The sequence below is a fragment of the Pristis pectinata genome, chromosome 32 (assembly GCF_009764475.1).
Source record: "Pristis pectinata isolate sPriPec2 chromosome 32, sPriPec2.1.pri, whole genome shotgun sequence".
NCBI lineage: Eukaryota > Metazoa > Chordata > Chondrichthyes > Rhinopristiformes > Pristidae > Pristis > Pristis pectinata.
In genome coordinates, this window is record NC_067436.1 from 17309348 (window position 1) to 17330658 (window position 21311).

The following is a 21311-nucleotide window of genomic DNA, read 5'->3' on the forward strand; positions in this document are numbered from 1 at the left end:
GTCAACCTCAGGAATCAGCGAGTGAACCTTTTCTGCACTGCCTCCAAGGCCAGTGTCTCATTCCTTCAATACGGAGAGCAGAGCTGCTTCCAGTGTTCCAGGTTTGGTCACACTGTAAACTTGTGTCAAACTCCCTACGTTTATATTCCATTCCTCTTGCAATAAAGGCCAAATTTCCATTAACGCTCCTAATTTCTTGCTGTTTCTGCATGCTGATTTTTTTGTGCATTGTGTACTCAGACTCCTGATCTCTTTGTCCTGCAATATTTTGTTGTCTAACTCTCTTTAAATAGTAAGTTATTTTTTCATTCTTTTTCCAAACTGGATAACCTTCCAAATTCCCATCTGCTGTGAGTTTGCCCACTTTCTTAACTGATCCATAGCCCTTGGCTCTTTGTATCCTCTCACAACTTACTAACCCTCCTATCTTTGTACAAATGTACCTACAATACACTGGGCCCCTTCATTCAAGTCACTCCTGTAGGTTTTAAGTAGTTGAGACACAGACACTCATCCCTGTAGCAGCCACTAGTTACTGACTGACAATCTAAAAATGACCCATTTAACCCTACTCTCTATTCTATGTTCGTTAACCAATCCCCTATCAGTGTCAACATATTACCTCCAACCCCATGGGCTCTTGTGTCGTAACATTTCATGTGGCATTTATTGAATGCCTTCTGAAAATCCAGATACACCCCACTGATCCTCCATTATCCACCCTGCCTGTTACATCCTCACTGAACACTTGAAAACTTGCCAAACGTGATTCCTCCTTCTTCAAACCCTATTGACTAGGCTTGATTGTCTGATTATTTTCTAACCGTCCTGCTATTACAACAATAATGGATTGGAGCAATCTTCCAGTGACAGGTCTTAGGCTAACCAGTCTTGTTTAGTATTTGTTCCCTTTCTTGAATGGTGCCATTACATTTGTGGTTTTCTAATCCTCTGAACCTCTCCACAATCCAGCTGTTATGAAACAGATTCAAGGTCTCGAAGGACAAGGACTCTGAACACAGTTTTGGAGTTACATGATTTATTTATGAAGACAAACCCGAGAAAAGATAATGGGGACAACACACACACGCACTGGTGATAGCGAGCATGGGGAAATCGCAACAAGGATAAGATGCACACACAACGAGCTGGGTACAAACGATCAAGGAAAAACAATATGATGCCTGCCACCCCTTGACTCAGTGCAAGCCTGGCACTACGCTACCGGAATATTAACTTAGAACACTCCTAACCCTGTGGAAGTGCACACTCTTACCAGTGGTCTCTTCAGCGTTGTTTCACGATTCCTCGGAGCAATCAAGAGAGAGAGAACCACGCACATGTGGCACTCTTTATAGTGCTGGAGGGCTGGGGCGTCTGGCCCAGGTAGTTCAAGAGGGCCAATGGCCTGAGGCCAGGTACAAAGGTGCTTAAAGGGACCAATGGTCTGAGGGAGTGCTGCAGCGTTAGGGGCACAGTTTACTGAATTAGATGTTGAAGTAGGGTTCCATCCACCTCTCAGATTAACGTAGAAGATCCCACAGAAATTTCTGAAGGATTCTCCCCAACGTTAATCATTTAATCTACCTCTAAAGCACATAATCTGGTCACTATCATGTTGCTGTCTGTGACAACATGATGTGCAACATTTCAACAGTGATTGTGTTTCAAGTGGGACTTAATTGGTTATAAAGTGCCTTTGGATATCCTAAGGGTATGTGAGATCCCATGTAATCATTTTGAAAAATGGTGCTAAATCCCCAACTCAGAGAAAACCAACAGGTAACACCATCTCCTTCTAATTTGCAGGTTCATTAATCTCAACTAAGTACACAAGATGAAAAATTACTGTCTAACGTAATATCTTTAAAAGCTACTGCTTTCCTCCAGAAATTTGGTCTAACACACATCCTGATGTGAATGAATTAATGGAATAACCAATTTCTTAAAGCAATTTTACCTTCTTCTCTCCTCTTAAAAAATCCACTGAATGGCGCTGGGGTCAAAAACCAGTTGTCCTCTCCAGTTAACAAGGGGATTGGGACATAGGATTGGGAGGAAATCTTTAGAACTTGTTCTATGACAGTTGCTATGGTAATAATGTTGTTGTCATACAACAAATAAACTTAAATGTACTTATTGGAACATATCATGGCTTGTGCTCAGTGCAACATGTAAAGAAGGTGGACTTTGATATGCTCTGGTATTACAAATAAAATAACTTAGAATATAAACATTGATGGAGCCACATGTAGGACTGACGGGAGCCACCTTGGGCTTAGGGGCTTTTCAGTGAGGAACTCTGTCCTACACTATTCCAATAAAGCCCAACGTAAGTCAAGGAACATCAGCGCATCTTTAGACTAGGCATGTCACAGGACTCAACTTTGACTCCAACAACTTCAGATAACCAGCCGACCTGCACTACACTTTCTCTGCAGCCACAACACCATATTCTGCATTCTGTTTTTCTTTTTGCTACCTCACTGTACTTATGCATGACATGATCTGTCTGGATGGCACGCAAACAGAACCCTTTCACTGTATCTTGGTACACATGACAATAATAAACCAATACCAATACCTTCCCAGTCTTGTCCAGTTCTGATGAAAGGCCATCAATCCATAAGTTTTTCTCTCTCCACGGATGCTGTCTTACCTGCTGACTATTTTCAGCATTCTCTGTTATTTTAATTTCCAGCAGTTGGAGTGTTCTGTATCCCAGTTTTCCAGCGTTATTCTTCCACTCTTCTCTGTTCTAATTCACCTCCCTCTATCTCCACCTCTGTTCAGACTGGTCAACTCTCTCAGCCAGCATCATTGCTTTTTGAATGAGTCTGTGTGGGTGAATTGGCCACCATGTTTCTTATCTTATGGTTCAATAGCTGTGAAGTGCTTTGGGATGTTGTGTGTTGGTGAAAGGTGTTATGGATGTATAGATCTTTCTTTTAATGTTACCACTGTGAGTGGGAACTTGCTACAATCAAATGGCTGCTGCATTTGACTGAACATTGGTTCTGCCTTCATTGTATACAAAGTCATTTGGAAGATGAAGGGCCTTTTATAGTAGAGCTCTGATAATCTGCTGTCTGATTTCTGGAAATCCTGAAGGTTCAGCATTAGACTCACCTGGTTCTGTTTATTACACTCCCTTTAACCTCATTGGGGCCCTGTTTCCCACATTCCCTTTAAGTTCACCTGCACCGCTGGGAAACTTAGTCTACTATTTTGTTACATCTGAAAAAAGGCAAATTAAAAATTGTTAGTATATTACTTGGAGTGCTATCCAATGGTCCAGAAACGCTGCCGGTGGGTACCACCAAAGTCCCGAGGATGCTGGATTATTAGAGCTTTAGTGTATTTTATCACCTTTAAGTTTCCTCCCATATGCCTAGATTCCAGGAAGTAGGTATTGTATCAGTAGCATGGCAAGAGTAAAGTCTGATCTATCACCAGTATTCTGCCAAAACACTCTTGGACCAATGTAAAACTATAAGCACTTGGAGAAAGAGGTTGTAACATGAGGTTTCTGGGGAACATGTGCTGTGTGTGCAGTGTCAGAAGTTATGGTGAAACTGTGGGTGGTCAGGTCCGTGGCAAACGCTGGTCCCTTTTATCTTACCTGTAGAATTGTAGAGTCATTGTGGCACAAAAAGAGGCCATTCAGCCTAGGGAGTCATTGCCAGCTCCCAGTACAATGATCCCATCGATGCCTTTCCCTTGCTCTTTCCCCATATATCTGCAAATTATTACTTGTTAACTTATTATTTTGCAGAAGGAGGCCATTTGGTCCATTATGTCCATGCCGGCTCCCATCAGTCCCATTTCCCGGTACCACAGCAGCTCATTCTTTCTCACATGCTCACCAACTTACCTACACCGTGAAAACCAGCCTCCGTTCCATGGACTGTCTAAACTTCTTGCAGCCTCAGAAATGTAATCAACATAATCAAAGACACCTCCCACCCTGGACATTCTCTCTTCTCCCCCTTCCCATCAGGCAGAAGATACAAAAGCCTGACAGCACATACCACCAGGCTCAAGGATAGCTTCTATCCCACCATGACTATTAAATGGACCTCTTGTGCGATAAGATGGACTCTTGACCACAACCTGCCTCATCATGACCTTGCACCTTATTGTCTGCCTGCACTGCACTTTCTCTGTAACTGTGACACTTTATTCTGCATTCTGAAATTGCTTTTTCCTTGCACTACCTCGATGTACTGATGTGTTGAAATGATCTGTATGGATGGCATGCAAATCATTTTCACAAGTTTTTCACTGTACCTCAGTACATGTGACAATAATAAACCAATTTACCAATTTACCAGTGTAATTTGCAGTATCCAATTAACCGCTCAAGCACCCATCCACCTGCCTCTCAAAGGCCCTGATTGATTCTGTCTCCATCACCTCTATAGGCAGTGAATTCCTGAACCTTACAATTTGCCGTGCAACAATAAATTCCTCAGCCCCCTTGTATCTTCTGTCCAAAATTGTAAATCTGAGTCCTTGGTCCTCGAACTACCTGTTCCCCTCTATTTACTAAACCGGTCATGATCTTGTCTCTTCTCTTCAAATCTCTTCCCCACTCCAAGGAGAACAAGCCCAGCTTCTCCTCTAACCTCTCTCAACTCTGGAACCATCCCAGAAAAGCTTTCTTGTTGCATCCCTTGGGCTTTATCTGAAGTGCTCTGACCACAGTTGTTGTGGCCCAACTAGTGTTTTATCCAGGCTGAACGTAGCCTCCCTGCCTTTGTGCTGCATGCTTCTGTGAATCTCAGGATTACGTTGCTCATTCCTTTACTTTCCCCCTTCCCAATACCGTCGGTCAGTGGAGGAGACATGCAACAAACATTTTGCAGTGTTTCAGTTTATTTAGAACAGTGCAACTTTCAAAAATTGAAAGGAGGGTATAAAGTTAAATAATCAAAAATACTTTGTATCAAACCAAAGCCTTAATTGATTAATAGAAGCCAGCTATTAAAGCCAAATTATGCTACAATTCATACATAACAATGCCTCGCTATAGCACAGCTTTCTAAGGATAGATATGTAGTGAGGGCATTTGGAAGGACTTCTGGGGCAGGTAGACGATTACTGAATGCTCTACCTTCCTTGTGAAAATCAGTCAGTGGATTAAAAATTTGGTGAACAGTGAAAGTCTATGTGCAGAGGGCTGCTGCACCAGTCTCAGTGATGGTGTGGTTGGCAAAACGGTTGCAGAAATAATCCAATTGTCCCCAAAATGCAAACCACGATAAAAATCCAGAGGAACAGTCGGTCCACTACCATGGCTACGTATTTCCAGTCTTCATTTACCTGGGAGGGAAGACATTTTTCAAGTTCAAGTTCATGTGAAGCATTTTAATATGTGTTATACAGTGAAACTGAATCTGTTTCTCTTACAAATAGCCTTTGAAAGTTTCATGTACTTTTTTATAACTCAGTAAAAGTCAGAAAGTATCCCATATTATGACAGGTGTCCTGAATTTAAATAGAAAATAAGAACATGAGAAACAGGAGCCGAAGGAGTCAATCAGCTCCTTGAACTGAGGGTTGTGCAGAACAGGCACAGAAGAGGAGTTGAGACCAGCATAGATCAGAGGTGATCACATTGAATGGTGGGGTAGGCTTGAGGGGCTGAGTGGCCTATTGTGTCCTTGAGTCTGCTCCACCCTTCAATGATGGTTGATCCAACCTGTCTCTCCATTTCCCTTGACTCTCTGTCAATCTCCACGCAGGTTCTCCCTGACCGGCTGCGTTTTCTGCTTTTATTTCAGCTTCCTCATGCCCTTACCTTCACCAGCGCTTCGCTCTGACACCCACAGACAAACCTCAGACTCGGGGTGGGGGGGGCCTGGAGCAGGGGGCTGTAATGTGAAGCTGAACTCCGCTCCTTTCCCTGGAACCTATGATCTTGTGTGCAGCACAAGTAGAAATTGAGGACCTCTGGGGTGGTCAGATCCACAGGAAAAACATCTCTATTTATTCTATTCACAGCACTGTAGAATTGTTATGGCACTAACTGGCCCACTGAGCCTCTGCTAGCTCATAGAACATGGAACATAGAACAGTGCAACTATCAGTCAGCAATGTCTGTGCTGAGTATGATGTCAAATTAAACTAATCCCTTCAGCCTGCAGGTGATCCATATCCCTCCATTCTCTGCAGATTCCTGTGTCTATCTAAAAGCCTCTTGAACGCCACTATCGTATCTGCTTCCACCACCACCCCTGGCAGCAGGTTCTAGGCACCCACCGCTCTCTGCGTAAAAAACTTGCCCCGCACAACCCCTTTAAACTTTCCCCCTCTCACCTTAAAGCCATGTCCTCCAGTATGCAACATTTCTACCCTGGGAAAAGATTCTGACTGTCTACCCTATCTATGCCTCTCATAATTTTATAAGTTTCTATCAGGTCTCCCCTCAGCCTCTGCCGCTCCATAGATCACTCAAGGTTGCCCTGCAGGTCGATAGGGTTGTTAAGAAGGCGTGTGGTGTGTTAGCCTTCATTAGTCGGGGTATTGAGTTCAAGAGCAGTGAGGTAATGTTGCAGCTCTATAAACTCTGGTTAGCCCACACCCGGAGTATTGTGTTCAGTTCTGGTCGCCTCATTATAGGAAGGATGTGGAAGCTTTAGAGAGGGTGCAGAGGAGATTTACCAGGATGCTGCCTGGTTTGGACAGCATGTCTTATGAGGGTAGGCTGAGTGAGCTAGGCTTTTCTCTTTGGAGAGGATGAGGATGAGAGGTGACTTGATAGAGGTGTACAAGGTGATAAGAGGCATAGATCAAGTGGACAGTCAGAGACTTTTTCCCAGGGCGACAATGGCTAACATGAGGGGGGCATAATTTTTAAGGTGACTGGAGGAAGATATAAGGGGGATGTCAGGGGTAAGTTTTTTTACACAGAGTGCGGTGGGTGCATGGAACACACTGCCGGCAGAGATTGTGGGGCAGATACATTAGGGACATTTAAGAGACTCTTAGATAGACACATGAATGATAGAGAAATGGGGGGCTATGTTGGAGGGAAGGATTAGATAGATCTTAGAGCAGGATAAAATGTTGGCATAACATTGTGGGCTGAAGAGCCTGTACTGTGCTGTACTGTTCTATGTTCTATGTTCTAAAACAATCCAAGTTTGTCCAACCTCTCCTTATAGCTCATACCCGCTAATCCAGCCAGCATCCTGGTGAACCTCTTCTGAACCCTCTCCTAAGCCTCCACATCCTTCCTGTAATAGGGTGACCAGAACTACATGCAATACTCCAAGTGTGGGCTTACCAAAGTTTTATGCAACTGCATCATGACTTCCTGACTCTTATACTCTATGCCCCTTGCAACGAAGGCAAGCATGCCATACGTCTTCTTTACCACTCTAGTAGAATAATCCCAGTAGAATAATTTCATCTGTTCAATTCCTTGGCTCATTCACTACTCCTCTGTAAAATTAGACAATGCAGAAAGCCAGAGCAAGTCCAATAACTAACCTCCATCTAGCAGACCAATATTTGGAAAGCAAGCTATAAGCAGCTAACATTTCAGGAAAACATTGAGAGTTGAGGAATGCTGTAGGAACGATCCCTGATCTTTATAGTTGAGTATTACTATTATTATAAATTATTATTACCAGAAGAAGAGGTGGGTGGGGTCCTGGAAAATGATCCTCAGCTTTTCAGCTCCATTGTTGGGAACCCCGTGCTCCCACAGCACGTCAAACGTTCCTCCATAACGGTGTCTGAGGGAGGAATTTTCGCTCCCCAGCTCAGCTTGCCTTTGGATCTTCTACTCTGTCAGAAAGGCAGATGTGGCCTTGGTTTTACTCATTGGTGATGCTCCTGGGTTTTCTGCTCAGGTGTGGGACTCAACCCCACAACCTTCTGACTTGGGTGGTGACCTTGGGCGGAATGAGCCACTGATTTAAACAGTTCTCATCCCCTCCTCTCCTGCTGCTCAGACCCTCTGACACCTCATGCATGGAACTAGTTTCCACATGTCAGTCATCCTGAGAATGCCTGTAGCAAGACAGGCAAGTCCCACTCTCTACACACCCTTCCCAGCAAAGCCCAACTGCACAGAGAGAATGGAAGTGCCAGCAGTGGTTATTTTTCACCTCCTTAGTCCATAGAATCCAACAGCACAGAAGGAGGCCACTGCCCATTATGTCTGCACTGACTCTTTGAAAGAACCATCCAATTCCACTCACTCCACTGCTGGTTTTCAGCATATTCTTCAATTTTCAAATATTTATCCAATTCCTATTATTGAATCTGCATCCATCACTGTGATAGACTGTGCAATCCATCAGCCAATTATCTTAAATCAGCATTGTTTGCGACTGACCCTACCGACAGTAGAAGGACTTGAAAGCTAATTGTAGAGCTCTGACTGTACCAAAAGCTGCAGTCAGCCTGGGACTGAAGCCAAAACCTTCTGGTGTATCATAGAGAGACATGCAGCATGGAAACAGGCCCTTCAGCCCATCGAGTCCATGCCGATTATCAAGCACCCACTCATACGAATTCTACACTAATTCAATTTTGTTCTGACTACATTTCCATCCTCTCTTCCCCCCCAGATTCTACACCTCACTTAACACTGTATGGGTAATTTACAGTGGTTGATTAAGCCACCAACCTCCACGTTTTAGAGATGTGGGAGCAAACTGGAGCACCCGGGGGAATCCCACATGGTAACGGGGAGAATATGCAAACTCCACACAGACAGCACCGGAGGTCAGGATTGAACCCAGGTCGCTGGAGCTGTGAGGCAGCAGTTATGTTAGCTGCACAGTCTGTGTTGGTACCATCCACAATGCCTTCTGGAACTAACCCATCGTAAGGCCCCCTGTGTGTTTCAGTCCCATTTCAGAGTAACCTTCCTCTCTCTGCAAAGGCGTGTTTGAAGTTTGATTCATGCTGTGTGGGAATTCTTTTGCAGCATTTTAGCCCGTTGTCTGCAGTTATTAACCCCTTGTTGGCCATCAAAACCCAAGCCAAAGCACCTTTCATCAGAGCCAACGCTCGGCTCACTAAACCTCTGTGTGCAACAAGGAAGGATTATCATTGCATCATGGCCTTCGCAAACATAACATGGCAGTGTGGCACTCAGTTTGCGAGAGATTTAGGCTTTCCATTTGAGTAACCAAAGGTGCATTTCTGTAGCACCTTTCTCAATGTTTTCAGGATCTCCCAAAGCCCTTTACATCCTTGCAATGTGATCACATTTGTGATGTTGGGAAAACAGCAAGTCATGTGTGCACAGTAAGATCCCACAAACATCATTGTGTTAAATGACTGGGTTAACAGAAATGCTGTTTTGGGGATAAATATTGGCCGGCACACCAGGGAGGACTCTCTTGCTCTATACAGCATGGCATCTTACCTACCATTCACCTGAGAGGCGTCATTCTTAATTGCTCCTCTGCCAATAGCAATACGAGAGCTCTGAGACCTGGGAGCCCCATCGCCTCTGGCATTCCCCATGTCCTCCATCTCTACCTCTCTCATTCTCTCTTGTTCTCTCTCTCTCTGTCTCTGTCTCTGTCTCTGTCTCTGTCTCTGTCTCTCTCTCTGTCTTTCTTGCTCTCTCTGTCTCTGTCTCTGTCTCTGTCTCTCGCTCTCTCTCTCTCTCTCTCTCTCTCTCTCTCTCATTCTCCCTCGCTCTCTCTCTCTCCCTGTTCAAGATGCTGCTTAAAACCTACTTCCTTGACCACATTTTCTGCCATGGATTGAGCTGGACGTCAATGGTTTTAGATAGCTCAATGACGCTGTTGTTAACCTTCTAGGGATGTGTTTTGTTGCTTCAAAGGAACCATATAAATGGAAATTGTTGTCGTAACATAGCCAGTGTGGCAGATACTTTTACAATCTGTGAGGACCCACAAATCACAATGTGTTAGAGTCATAGAGACATTGAGCTATACAACATGGAAACAGGCCCTTCGGCCCAACCTGTCCGTATGATCATCTCTTCTAGCAATGTTGGTTGAAGGAGGAATTTTCAGTGGGACACAAGAATCATAGAAATGTACAGCACAGAAACGGGCTGTTTCAATCCAGCTCGTCCACGGCGACTGTGATACTGATCTACATTAATCGCATCACAGAAACCAACCTCCCCTCCATGGACTCTGTCTACACTTCCCGCTGCCTCGGTAAAGCAGCCAATAATCAAAGACCCCACCCACCCCGGACATTCTCTCTTCTCCCCCCTCCCATCAGGCAAAAGATACAAAAGCCTGAAAGCACGTTCCACCAGGCTCAAGGACAGCTTCTATCCTGCTGTTATAAGACTATTGAATGGTTCCCTGGTACAATAAGATGGACTCTTGACTTCACAATCTGCCTCGTTATGACCTTGCACCTTATTGTCTACCTGTACACTTTCTCTGTAGCTGTGACACTTTATTCTGCACTCTGTATTGTTTTCCCTTGTACTACCTCAATGCACTGTTGTAACAAATCGATCTGTATGAACGGTATGCAAGACAAGTTTTTCACTGTACCCTGGTACATGTGACAATAATAAACCAATTTTGTACCCACCTTGGGCCTGTATCCCGCTACACCTTTCCTATTCAAGTACCTTCCAAATGCTTTTTAAACATTATTGTATCTCCTCTGGCAGCTCATTCCAGATATTCACCACCTTCTGTATGAAAGGCTTACCCCTCAGATCTCCTTTACATTTCTTCCCTCTCACTTTAAACCTGTCCCCTCTAGTTCTAGACTGCCCTGAAATAAAGACCTTAACTATCTACCCTATCTATGCTCCCTCATAATTTTATAAATCTCCATAAGGTCACCCCCTCAGCATCCTACATTCCAGTGACAATAAACCCACCCTGTCCAATCTCTCCTTATAACTACAGCCCTCCATTCCAGGCAATGTCCTGGTAAATCTCTTCTGCACTCTCTCTATTGTTACCACATCCTTCCTGCAGACTAGAAGGATTCCCTTGCCTAACAGTGCCAAGGGACCTTTTACCCTGTCAGTGGGGCAGGTGTGGCTTCAACGTTATGCAGAACAGAAGCATTAACCCAGATTTTCTCCTCAACTGCGTGACTGTCGAGGGAGACTTGAGCTAATTGAGATGTTGCTAAAACAACACAAGTCCAGATCCGGTCTAATAAAGCCGCACTTACACTCTGATTCTCATCGTCACTTTTCACGTGATCCGCAATGAATTTCACCCCTTCGATGGCTTCCTGCAGCTCCAGTGAGTGTTTTGTGGAAGTTCTTAGTCTCACGTCTTGATGGCAGCCAAACCCATCAGGTGCCTCTATTACATTCAAGTCATAGACTTTGGTAGATGTTGGGTTTATAAAGAAGGTGGAGTTTTTGTTGTTCTCTTCTGGATTCATGTGAGCACTGCAGACGTTGTTCTTCCTGTGTTGGGACATCTTTTGTTTATTGCAATTGTTTTGAGGCCTTTTTATGAACAGCAGGGCTGGAAGCCTCTCCAGGAATATGGTCTTCACCCATTGGGGCATGGTGTGGGTGCTGGGGGAACGGTGGTGAATGTTTAGTACACAGACACTGGTCACTATAGAAAATGTCACCAGGACCATGGTGAACATGAGATACTTCCCAATCAGTGGAACATCTAAGGAAGTTGGAGGGACAATCTTGGAGATCAACAACAGAAACACAGTGAGAGCCAGTAAAACCGAAATACACAGAGTCATCTTCTCGCCACAGTCTGATGGTAGGTAAAACACCAGAATGGCGAGTGAGGTTATGAGTATACACGGTATAATCAGGTTGATGGTGTAAAAGAGGGGTTTCCTCTTAATGATGAAGTCATACGTCACGTCTACATAAGCTGGGTCCATTGGATTTGTGTTCCTTCTCCCTGGAAGTGACACTATGTCCCACTCCCCGCTGGGTGTGAAATCATCCATGCTTGCACTATCTGTTTTGGGAATCATGTCAATTTCCGTGTGGTCATAGGTCCACGACCTGAATTTCATGGTGCAATTTTGCTGGTCAAAAGGGAAATGCTTCACTTCAATTTTGCAGGCACTCTTGTAGATGGCAGGTGGCAACCAATAGATGCTTCCATTGCACCAGATGATGGCATTGGTGTACAGGGAGACTTCATAGGTTCCATCAGCGCTACCGTGAGAGAGAAAGGTTTGCGAAAATAAACAGAGAGGGAATGAGACGCACAGTTGCACAGGAGCAGGAAGGAATATTTACATGAAGTATATAACACAAGAACTGAAAGTGTATGGCAATAAATGTTCCTCCAGTGACTCTCTAACAGAGACTTCAGATTCACTTTAACTAGTTTCATGCTCTTTTAAAACATCAGAAGTGAGGATTTTGCATTAATGTACCGGATGCTAATCACAGTACCATTGAAATGTGTTTGTGCAAAATTCCTACATCCACCATCTCACCCAAGGTGAAAGTGAATTTACTCTGAATGACAATGCCGTTGTTACAATAATGGACATGTTAATGCAGCCTTTTCTAATAACACACAGTGTGACAACTGCACTGTTGGAAGAATAGATAGCGTAGGGATTGCAGTGCTCCTTTCAGCCTGTTTTCCTCCAGCTGTACTTTATGCTTCACATTTGCAGCCATTCGAACCTCATGCACTCAGCCTGGTCCCGTTACATGTTGTTGTCTCTTTTCTTCAATCATCTGTTCTGCAACATTGCCAAACCCTCATGGTGCACTCACATAGAAAGCCTTTGTGCTAAATCATGCAGTTACATCCCCTTGTCCTCAATCATTCCACCACTGGACCCCCCTTTCCTGATTCTTCCACATCCATCTGCAAAATGTAAACATCTCTTTTGACCTCTTCCTGAGAAGACTGGAGTTTTTCCAATGGGAAGAACAGTAGACACAAAGATTGAAGAAATGGTAATTGGGTGTGCTAATGGGTGATGATGTCCCCAGACTAAGTGACCAATAGGCAATGCCTTCCACTCACTGACGAAACCACTGCCCAGGGGCTTATAAAGGTCAGTACGTGGGCTACTGCAGTCAGCATCCTTGGCAGACTTGCTGCTTCTAATGGCCATCCAATGACTGTCGTGTTTTGTGCATAGTTTCTGTTGTATCTAGAGTCATAGGGTAATACAGCACAGGAGAAGGCCCTTCGGCCCAGCTGGTCCATGCCAACCAAGATGCCCATCTAAGCGAGTCCCATTTGTCCGAGTGTGGCCCACATCCCTCTAAACCTTCCTATCCATGTACCCGTCCAAACGTCATTTAAATGTTGTTGATGTACCTGCTCAACCACTTCCTCTGGCAGCTCTTTCCACATGCGTACCGCCCTCTGTGTGAAGTTGCCCCTCAGGTCCCTTTCTCCCCCTCACCTTAAACCTATGCCCTCTGGTTTTTGATTCCCTTTCTCCGTGCATTCACCCTATCTACGCCCCTCGTGATTGTATACACCTCTGTAAGGTTAATATAACCTCCTGTGCACCCAATGAGTTTATCAGCCAAAGAGCTGGGGGTAGGGCAGGAGCTTTGAGTGAACTCACAAGAACCGATCAATTTAAACAGCACTCTAAGGCAAATAGACCACAGAGTCCCTGTAAACTCGAGAAAATAGAACTGGTGACTGAAACCACAGCAACTTTGAGATTACCATCTGCCACTGTTTCTCCAGCTAAATGCAGTGAGTAGAAGATAAGTTATCTGAGTCAATTACACTAATGGGGTGGGTACTGGAAGGCTCTGCACCTCAAGGAAGCAGCCAGGCTTGGTCTTGAGCAAGAAGCGAGCTGCTGGAGGAACTCAGCGGGTTAGGCAGCGTTTGTGGATGCAAAGGGATAGTCGATGTTTTGGGTTGAGACCCTTCACCTGGACTTGGTCCCGAGATCACTTCTCTGTCAACACATCAGCTGTGGCTCTAGTTGCCCCTGAGACAGAAGGTTGTGGGGTGAAGTCCCATTCTAGAGACTTGAGGACAAAATGTAATATTCCATTGTAGGAAGTGAAAGGGCTGGCCATCTATCAGAAGGAGTGCCTGCTCCCCAAGTCGGTGGAAGGAATCATGGCACTACCTTGGAGAACCTCTCGGGAGTTCTCCTTGTCTGGTATTTATCCCTCATTCAGATTGCTAAGATTACGTTGCTATTTCTGGGATCTTGCTGTGTGCAAACCAGCTGCCATGTTTCCTACATTTCTACACTTCATCTGTGAGGTGGTTGTGAGGCTGTGAAAGGTGCCATGGCATTGAACTTACTTGTTGTACAGTACGATGTCTGGGAGCCAGATGAGCTTGGAGTTGATCCGGAGCTTGTTGATCCCTTCAAATTCCTCAGGGTCCCATCTGAGCCGGTAATCCACCCATTCCTGCAGGGAAGCACACAAGTGGAAGTGACCATGTCCGCTTGCTCGCCGTGGACATTCCCACATTCTGGAAAACCTGGAGAGCCACTCACCTGTTTTAACCAAACGTTTGTTGTCATTATCTGTTCACGTTCATTCTAAAGGCAAAGGGGGAGATTAGAGAGTTAACATGAATGGCTCATACATGGAACGGGATGGTTTTATATCACACAAACTGGACAGAGAAGAGGGAGCAGCCTCGCCTGACTCCAGATTTGATCGGGAAGCTTCCCGTGACCCCCTGTCACTTTGGACGGGGCTACTGATATCAGTGTGGAGCAGTTGTAGAAGAGCTTGTCCAGAGTCAATGGCTGGAACAGACTCTCCAACAAGTCCTCTGAGATACAGGACAGAAAGTTCTGGGAGGCTGTGTTGTCTGTGGCCTTCAATAGCAGAGCAGCATAAAAATATTTGTAGATGTTTGGTATGTCTAGTTATGAGGATATTACTGAGCCGTCCTCTCCACAGAGCTCCCCCTGTGAACCTTTTTGAAGAAGGGGGGCTGAGCTCGTCTCATCCTGCTCCATGGGGCAGACTACGGATCGGAAGGTGACCCTGAAGGATTTTCAGGCAAAGAGCGAGGATTACCAGCTCTTCAACTCTCAGACTTCCTCCTCAACTGCAGCAGGAGCAGATTCTGCATCTCCCTCTGACCTGCCAGCCCTCCGGTCTTCTTGTAGGTGACAGTCAGCTGGCAGGAGGCGATGGTCAGAGAACGACACTGGTGTGACACCAGTGAATCTGACCACGAGCGTTTGGGACCCAGACTAGAAGTCTGTCTGGGATTGGACTGAGTCATCCGGTCCCAATTCAGGTGGATTGCAGCGTCTGCAAGGTTGCTGAAGGTGTTGCATAGCTTAGCATCTTATCCTGTGTCCTGGTGCCCTGTTTTCTGTTGGCCCTGCTGGGTCATTCAGCCTCATTGTTGATGCAGTGGAAGTCACTGGCCAGAGCAACCAGCCGAACGTCACCAGCAGTGGGTGGGAGCTGCTGGAGGACAGCCAGCCGTATGGTCCTCATCGTCAGGGTGTACACGTTGATGAGTGAACAGAGTGTTCTTGTACTTTACACTTCCTACGAGACAACCACCGACCAATGATGCAAAAGTACTGTCCAACTCTCCTTAAATCTGCTCTCCACTGACACTGAAGACACTGTCGTGGCACAAAGCATTAAGACCTGCTTGGCCTGTTCCATTGCCCCTCTGATCAACAGACTACACCCTGGGGATTGGTTTTATTATGTTGAACCATTCATTGTAGTTCAGACAATCTCCATCATTGGGACCTTGAGAATCGTTTCTCCTGGATAAATACACCCAACATATGGGCAGCATCAGCTTCTTTCTACGTTTGCCTCGGCAAAGCCAGGCGTCTCAGCCTGGGATGGCAACTGCTCTGCTCTGGACCAATGGAACCTACAGAGAGTGGTAAACACTGCCCGGTCTGTCACAGGCTCGAAACCTCCTTCTATCCAGTCCATCTTCACCGTGTGTTGCTTCAGGAAGGCTGACAGTATCGTCCAGGATGCCTGCCACCCCGGCCATTCCTTTTTCTCTCTTCTACCTTCTGGGAGAAGATACAGGAGCTGGAAAGCCCGGATGACCAGACTCAAGAACAGCTTCTTCCCCACTGCTGTCAGACTCCTGAACCAACCACCTCTCTCACATTCCCTTCCCGCTGGCGCTGCCAGGTTCTCGGACTCTTAATTCCACCTCTTCCATTATTGTCACTTCAGCATTTCTTTTTGCACTAGTTCAGACTGCACAACTATCTTTGCACCATTCTGCTGTTTTGTGCTCATCGCTGTACTTATTGCTGTATTTATTATTACCATATATGCTGTTTACTCTGTGAGCTTCACGTGAGCAAGGAATTTCATTGCACCCTGGGTGTATGTGACAATAACTAACCTGAATCTGTGTAGAAGAGGCACGTATCCTGGATAGGGCTGCTCCTCTGCTCAAAGTAGATTCATTAATCTTGTAAAACTCTGGCTTCACCAGTGGTCTTTGCTTTAAGACTGGTGGCCATGTCTCCCATTCCCAGGACCCAAGCTCCTTAAACCTCCTCACTCCCTCTCCTCTGTGAAACTTATCTCTTTGGCTGAGCTTTGGTGGCCTGTTCTAGTATCTCCTCATGCGGCTACATTTTATTTGGAAATACTCCTTCAGACGTTTTACAGATACTACATAAATGTTGATCTGTGCTTCAGCTAAGATTGGGTTGACTTACCACATTGATGAGCTGTGCCAGTGAGACCTGAAAGACAATAGAGACCAGCTCAGTGTTGTTCTTGGCTGGTCGGATCAGCTTATTGTATCTCTCAGGGTTCAGGAGATGATTCATTAGCTTCTCTTCAACCTCTGCACCATAGGCACCTGTGGAAAAGGAAACACAGCTTTAAGATCGGCCCAATATTGGTTTCAGATTGATAATTCTGTTCCTTACCCCATCTCTTCCAAAGCACAAATGATTCCCTGGTTAAGCGCACAGCTGGAGGATTTTAATCTACACTCTGCCTTCAAAGATCCTGATCTGGGTTGGTTTAAGCTCAGAGAACAAGGTGAGTTTAATGGTCACGGGGTGCCTGGTGCTGGTTCAGTGGTTCACTTGAGCTGCCAAATCTGGTTGGATGTGTTGCTGGATGTTTATCACATGATGACAATGGTTACCTTGCTGATCAGTGAACCAGAGACCTAATCACTGGTGCCCAACGTTATGTCGAATCCCACCACTGCAGCTGGGGAAACTAAATTAAAAGTTTGTCTCCGTAACTGTGACCATGAAGTTAGTGGTTTGTTCTAAGAACTCATCTGCTTCACTGCTGTTCTTTAAGGAAGGAAATTTGCCCTCCTTATCCAGGCTGTACCAGATCCTCCAATGTGGTTGACTCAAACCTGCCCTCTGAAATGCCCCAGCAAGATACTTGGTTCAAGCGGTGGGAAAGAAATGCTGGCCTTGCCAAAGTCTAGGAAGTACAGCTTCTAGAGCTAACCAGAAATATTTATTTCACTTTATCCAATCCAGATGATTATTCTAGGAGGGAAACAGGACAAGCATAAGACCCCTTTAAGTACTAAATCCTGCAACTGGACCCTAACCCTAACCCTGGACATCCGAAAAATGAGCATCCAACAATAGACTACAAGCAAAAGGAAAAGTGACCCCATCAAGAGAGATAAGGGCCAAACGAGGGCAGATGGGACTAGCTTAGATGGGCATCTCGGATGAGTTGGGCCAGAGGCCCTGTTTCATTGCTATATTACTCCATGACTGTGTGGTTCTAATTACATATCTTTTGTTTGAACCACCAATGTTTGAACAAATGTACTCTTTGCTACCCTGTTACTTCCAAAGAGAAAGTCATGAGAACTTAACGGAATCACTGGTGCCCTCTCCCCCTTCAGTCCTGGCTCTTACTTGGATGTCCCAATGTTATCATTCATTTACTTATGTTATGATTTTCAATCTGATATTTTTTCACATTAGCAAGTGTCAGAGGACTCTTTCCCTTGTCTGTTTTAGTTGAGAGGCTCCTTCACCAATTCCTTGGTTTCATCTGGGTACCTCGTCATAACTGTAATTTCCTAGTAAGTTTTCAATCTTTATTTTGAAAAGATCCTGAAAGTCAGAGGTGCAGTTTCTGGGTGAAGAAGGAAATCAAGGAAAAAACACTGAAATCTAGAAGGAAGTACTCAAGTAAGAAGTGTTTCGTGTATCTCTATCATCTCTTTTGCTGATGTTAGAATTTTCTATTTTGCGTCCCATATTCTCCAGTGGTTTAAAGTGTTTCAGTGCTGTGCCGAGCCACGGATAACAAGGAAGGAGACACAAGAGAGACTGCAGATGCTGGAAATCAGGAGCAACACACAAAGGAGCTGGAGGAACCCAGCAGGTCAGGCAGCACCTGTGGAGGGAAATGAACAGTCGATGCTTCAGGTCGAGAGCTTTCATCAGGACTGGAAAGAAAGGGGGAGAGAGTCAGGGTATAAAGGTGGGCAGGAGGGGTAGGGCAAGAGCTGGCGGGTGGCAGGAGGATCCTGATCCCACTGGCCCCATTGCCCCCTTTCTTTCCCCTTCCCCACCCTCTCCATTTACCCATCCACCCACACACTCCTCGCGCTGGTTCCCCATCCCACCTTCCCTTTATTCCATGGTCCACTGTCCTCTCCCATCAGATTCCTTCTTCAGCCCTTTGTCACTTCCAGCACCTCCCAGCTTCTGACAACATTCCCACTCTTCCCCCCCCCCCTCACCTGGATCCTCCTGTCACCCTTCCCCCCACTTCTTTATACTGCCTATCTCCTCTCTTTCTTTCTAGTCCTGATGAAGGGTCTTGACCCAAAACATTGACTGTTCATTTCCCTCCATAGATGCTGCCTGACCCATTGAGAACAAGGAAGGTCCGAGGTCAGTGTTGAGTGAAGCAACACAAGTGCGTTGGAATTAGTTCAGCTTTCCCTAAGCCAGAAAGGAAAAAGATGCATCCAATGGGAATGCGGCAAATGTCTGGATGGATGTCTCCTTCCCTAATTGTGGAGTTATAGTGGCACAGAAGGAGGCCACTCAATCCATCAAGTCCATGCCAGGTCTTTGTAGAGCATTGGAGTCTGCAGATGCTGGAATCCAGAGCAATCAAACAAGCTGTTGGAGGAAATCAGTGGGTCAGGCAGCATCTGTGGGGGGAAATGGACAGTCGATGTTCATCGGTCCCATTGCCTGTAGTTGAGCAAATTCATTTCCCTCAAGTGCCCCTTTTGAAGTCATTGATTGTCTCTGCATCTGCAACACCCTCCTTTATACTGAGCTTCTCATCCCCATATCCAGCCCATCACAAAGGTCACTTATTCCCACCCCTGTCAGAGTGCTTATCTTTGAACCTCGCTCATCCAGCTGAAGCACTTAACTCTGTGCACATTCCTCCAGGTTCAACTACTCCAATGTTCACCTGACTAGACAAAAACCTCCATGAACAAAGTTCTGCTGACCCTGTCCTAGCTCAGACTGAGTCCTGTTAGCCCCTCACTCTTTGTTCTCACTCATCTATACTGGTGCCCCATCTGACAGGTTCCAACCACCAAACCCCTCCCTCCATCCCTCTCTGTCCCAGTATCTTCCTACATCTCTGCCATTCCCCATCTCTTGTCTCTTGTCCATCCTCTGCTCGCTTCACCCCATTTGTGGCGGCCGTGACTCTGGACGTCCAAGGTTTAGGCTCTGGAGATCCCTCCTAAATCTCCAAAGCTCTTTGCTGAGGAACCAAGCCCTGTGACCAAAGCCATTGCCTTCTTTGGCCAATGTCAGGTTTTTGTCCAATTACAATGTTGGGAAGCCCCTGTGATGTTTCCCTGCTTTGAAAGTGCTGGTCAATGCACACCGTCAGTGACACACTCCTCTCTGGGCTTCCAGAGAGCCACCAACTCCCACAGAACTGCACACGACACCTTTACAGGAGGGACCTACAGAGGAATTTTTCTTGGGAGATGCTCCTTAGGGAGCAGTGTGAAGGAAACAGAACACCAGCTGTTCACTCTGTATGAAGCAGCAGAACCGTCCCCCGAGACTTGTAAAACAAGGATATGAGGTTTGGTATACCTCTCCAGAACAAGACATAGTAAAGACTGATTAGAAATATTTTTAGAGATTCAGTGTCTTTTCAAAACTGAAAAGCAGAACACCTGCCTTCTTAGTCACCTCTCAAAGCAACACAGAATGTCTCTGGTACCACCTTAGAGGTACTTTAGGCAGAACTGGGGAACAGGCAGCCAACAGTGGAGGATATGCTGGAGGTTCCTTGATGTTGAGAGCTGTAAACGTCAGTGTAGGCAGTTCCAGGGTGTGAGTTATGTGAGAGCAGCATTTGTAATGCGCAATATCAAGCTGGCTTAATTCCCAGGGATGGAAAAATGGAACGGTATCTTTTTATAATTCTCTCTCACACCCATGCAGACGCGGTACTCACTCAGATTTATAGCTTCAGTCAACTCTGGCCAACGCCAAGAACCAATGTCCAGTGAGTGACCTGATATTAAGCATTTAGGTAGCCGCCTCTTTCACACAGGGTGACACACTCGCCCTAACACAATAGTGTTGGAGAGAGGCCAACGACTCACGGTGAATGCAACACATGTCGGCCCGGTGTCCGGTCATTGCCACTGACATTCAAGTTAATGCTAATCCCAACTAAGATGCGAAGTGTAAAATAGTTCGCGTTTCAGCATGTCGGCCCGGTGTCCGGTCATTGCCACTGACATTCAAGTTAATGCTAATCCCAACTAAGATGCGAAGTGTAAAATAGTTCGCGTTTCAGCATGGTTTTTGAGTCAACGCGTTGGGCACTGATCTGCCTTCACTAATTCTTCTCTCCTCTTAAGTTATATTTCCAAGTATTGACCACGGACAACCGTCACTCTCCCAGTGTTAAGCACCCATATCGCAGTAAAAATCTTGCACTATTGACCAACGCACAGAAAAAGGTGCAAAATTCCCCCGTTGCAATAGGACTTGAAGATGCAACTCTAACGATATGCACTTTGATCCAGTCTCCCAAACTCGTTAACATTCAGCGGCGCATCTGATACATACATTCCCTCCGGCTAAATTTAACCTGCTAATAGGAGATGTAAATGCTGCACTTACTTGTTGCAACAGTTAGCAGGCAGAGATAGAGCACTGAAGCCATCTCCGCTGAAGTACTATCCCACGCTAGCCTGCACCCGGACCGGGTACTTCCAAGCAGCTGGGGCAGAGGCGAGAGGACGTTGGGCAGGTCCGATGGTTGGGAGCTCTCCTTGGTGCTGAACGGAGAGGCTGGGAGAAGAGAGCGTCACTCAACCGCAACCTGCAGCACTGGGTTCTCTGCATAACAGTGAGGCGGGATGCACCGAACATCTCCTCGTTCCAGCGTCATTGGAGGGGACTTCAGCGACAGGCCGCCTCTT

The 21311-nt window shown here is 45.8% G+C and overlaps 1 protein-coding gene across 1 annotated transcript; it reads right to left on the minus strand.

Annotated features, from left to right (window-relative positions):
- Window positions 1–5196: 5196 nt before the first annotated feature.
- Window positions 5197–21055, minus strand: LOC127585173 (neuronal acetylcholine receptor subunit beta-4-like). Its single transcript, XM_052042387.1, has 6 exons — window positions 21010–21055; window positions 16603–16748; window positions 14422–14466; window positions 14223–14332; window positions 11155–12127; window positions 5197–5325 (listed from the first exon to the last, which is right to left on the minus strand). The coding sequence occupies exons 1-6, from the start codon at window positions 21050–21052 to the stop codon at window positions 5197–5199; spliced, it is 1446 nt and encodes a 481-aa protein (XP_051898347.1). The 5' UTR covers window positions 21053–21055.
- Window positions 21056–21311: the final 256 nt, after the last annotated feature.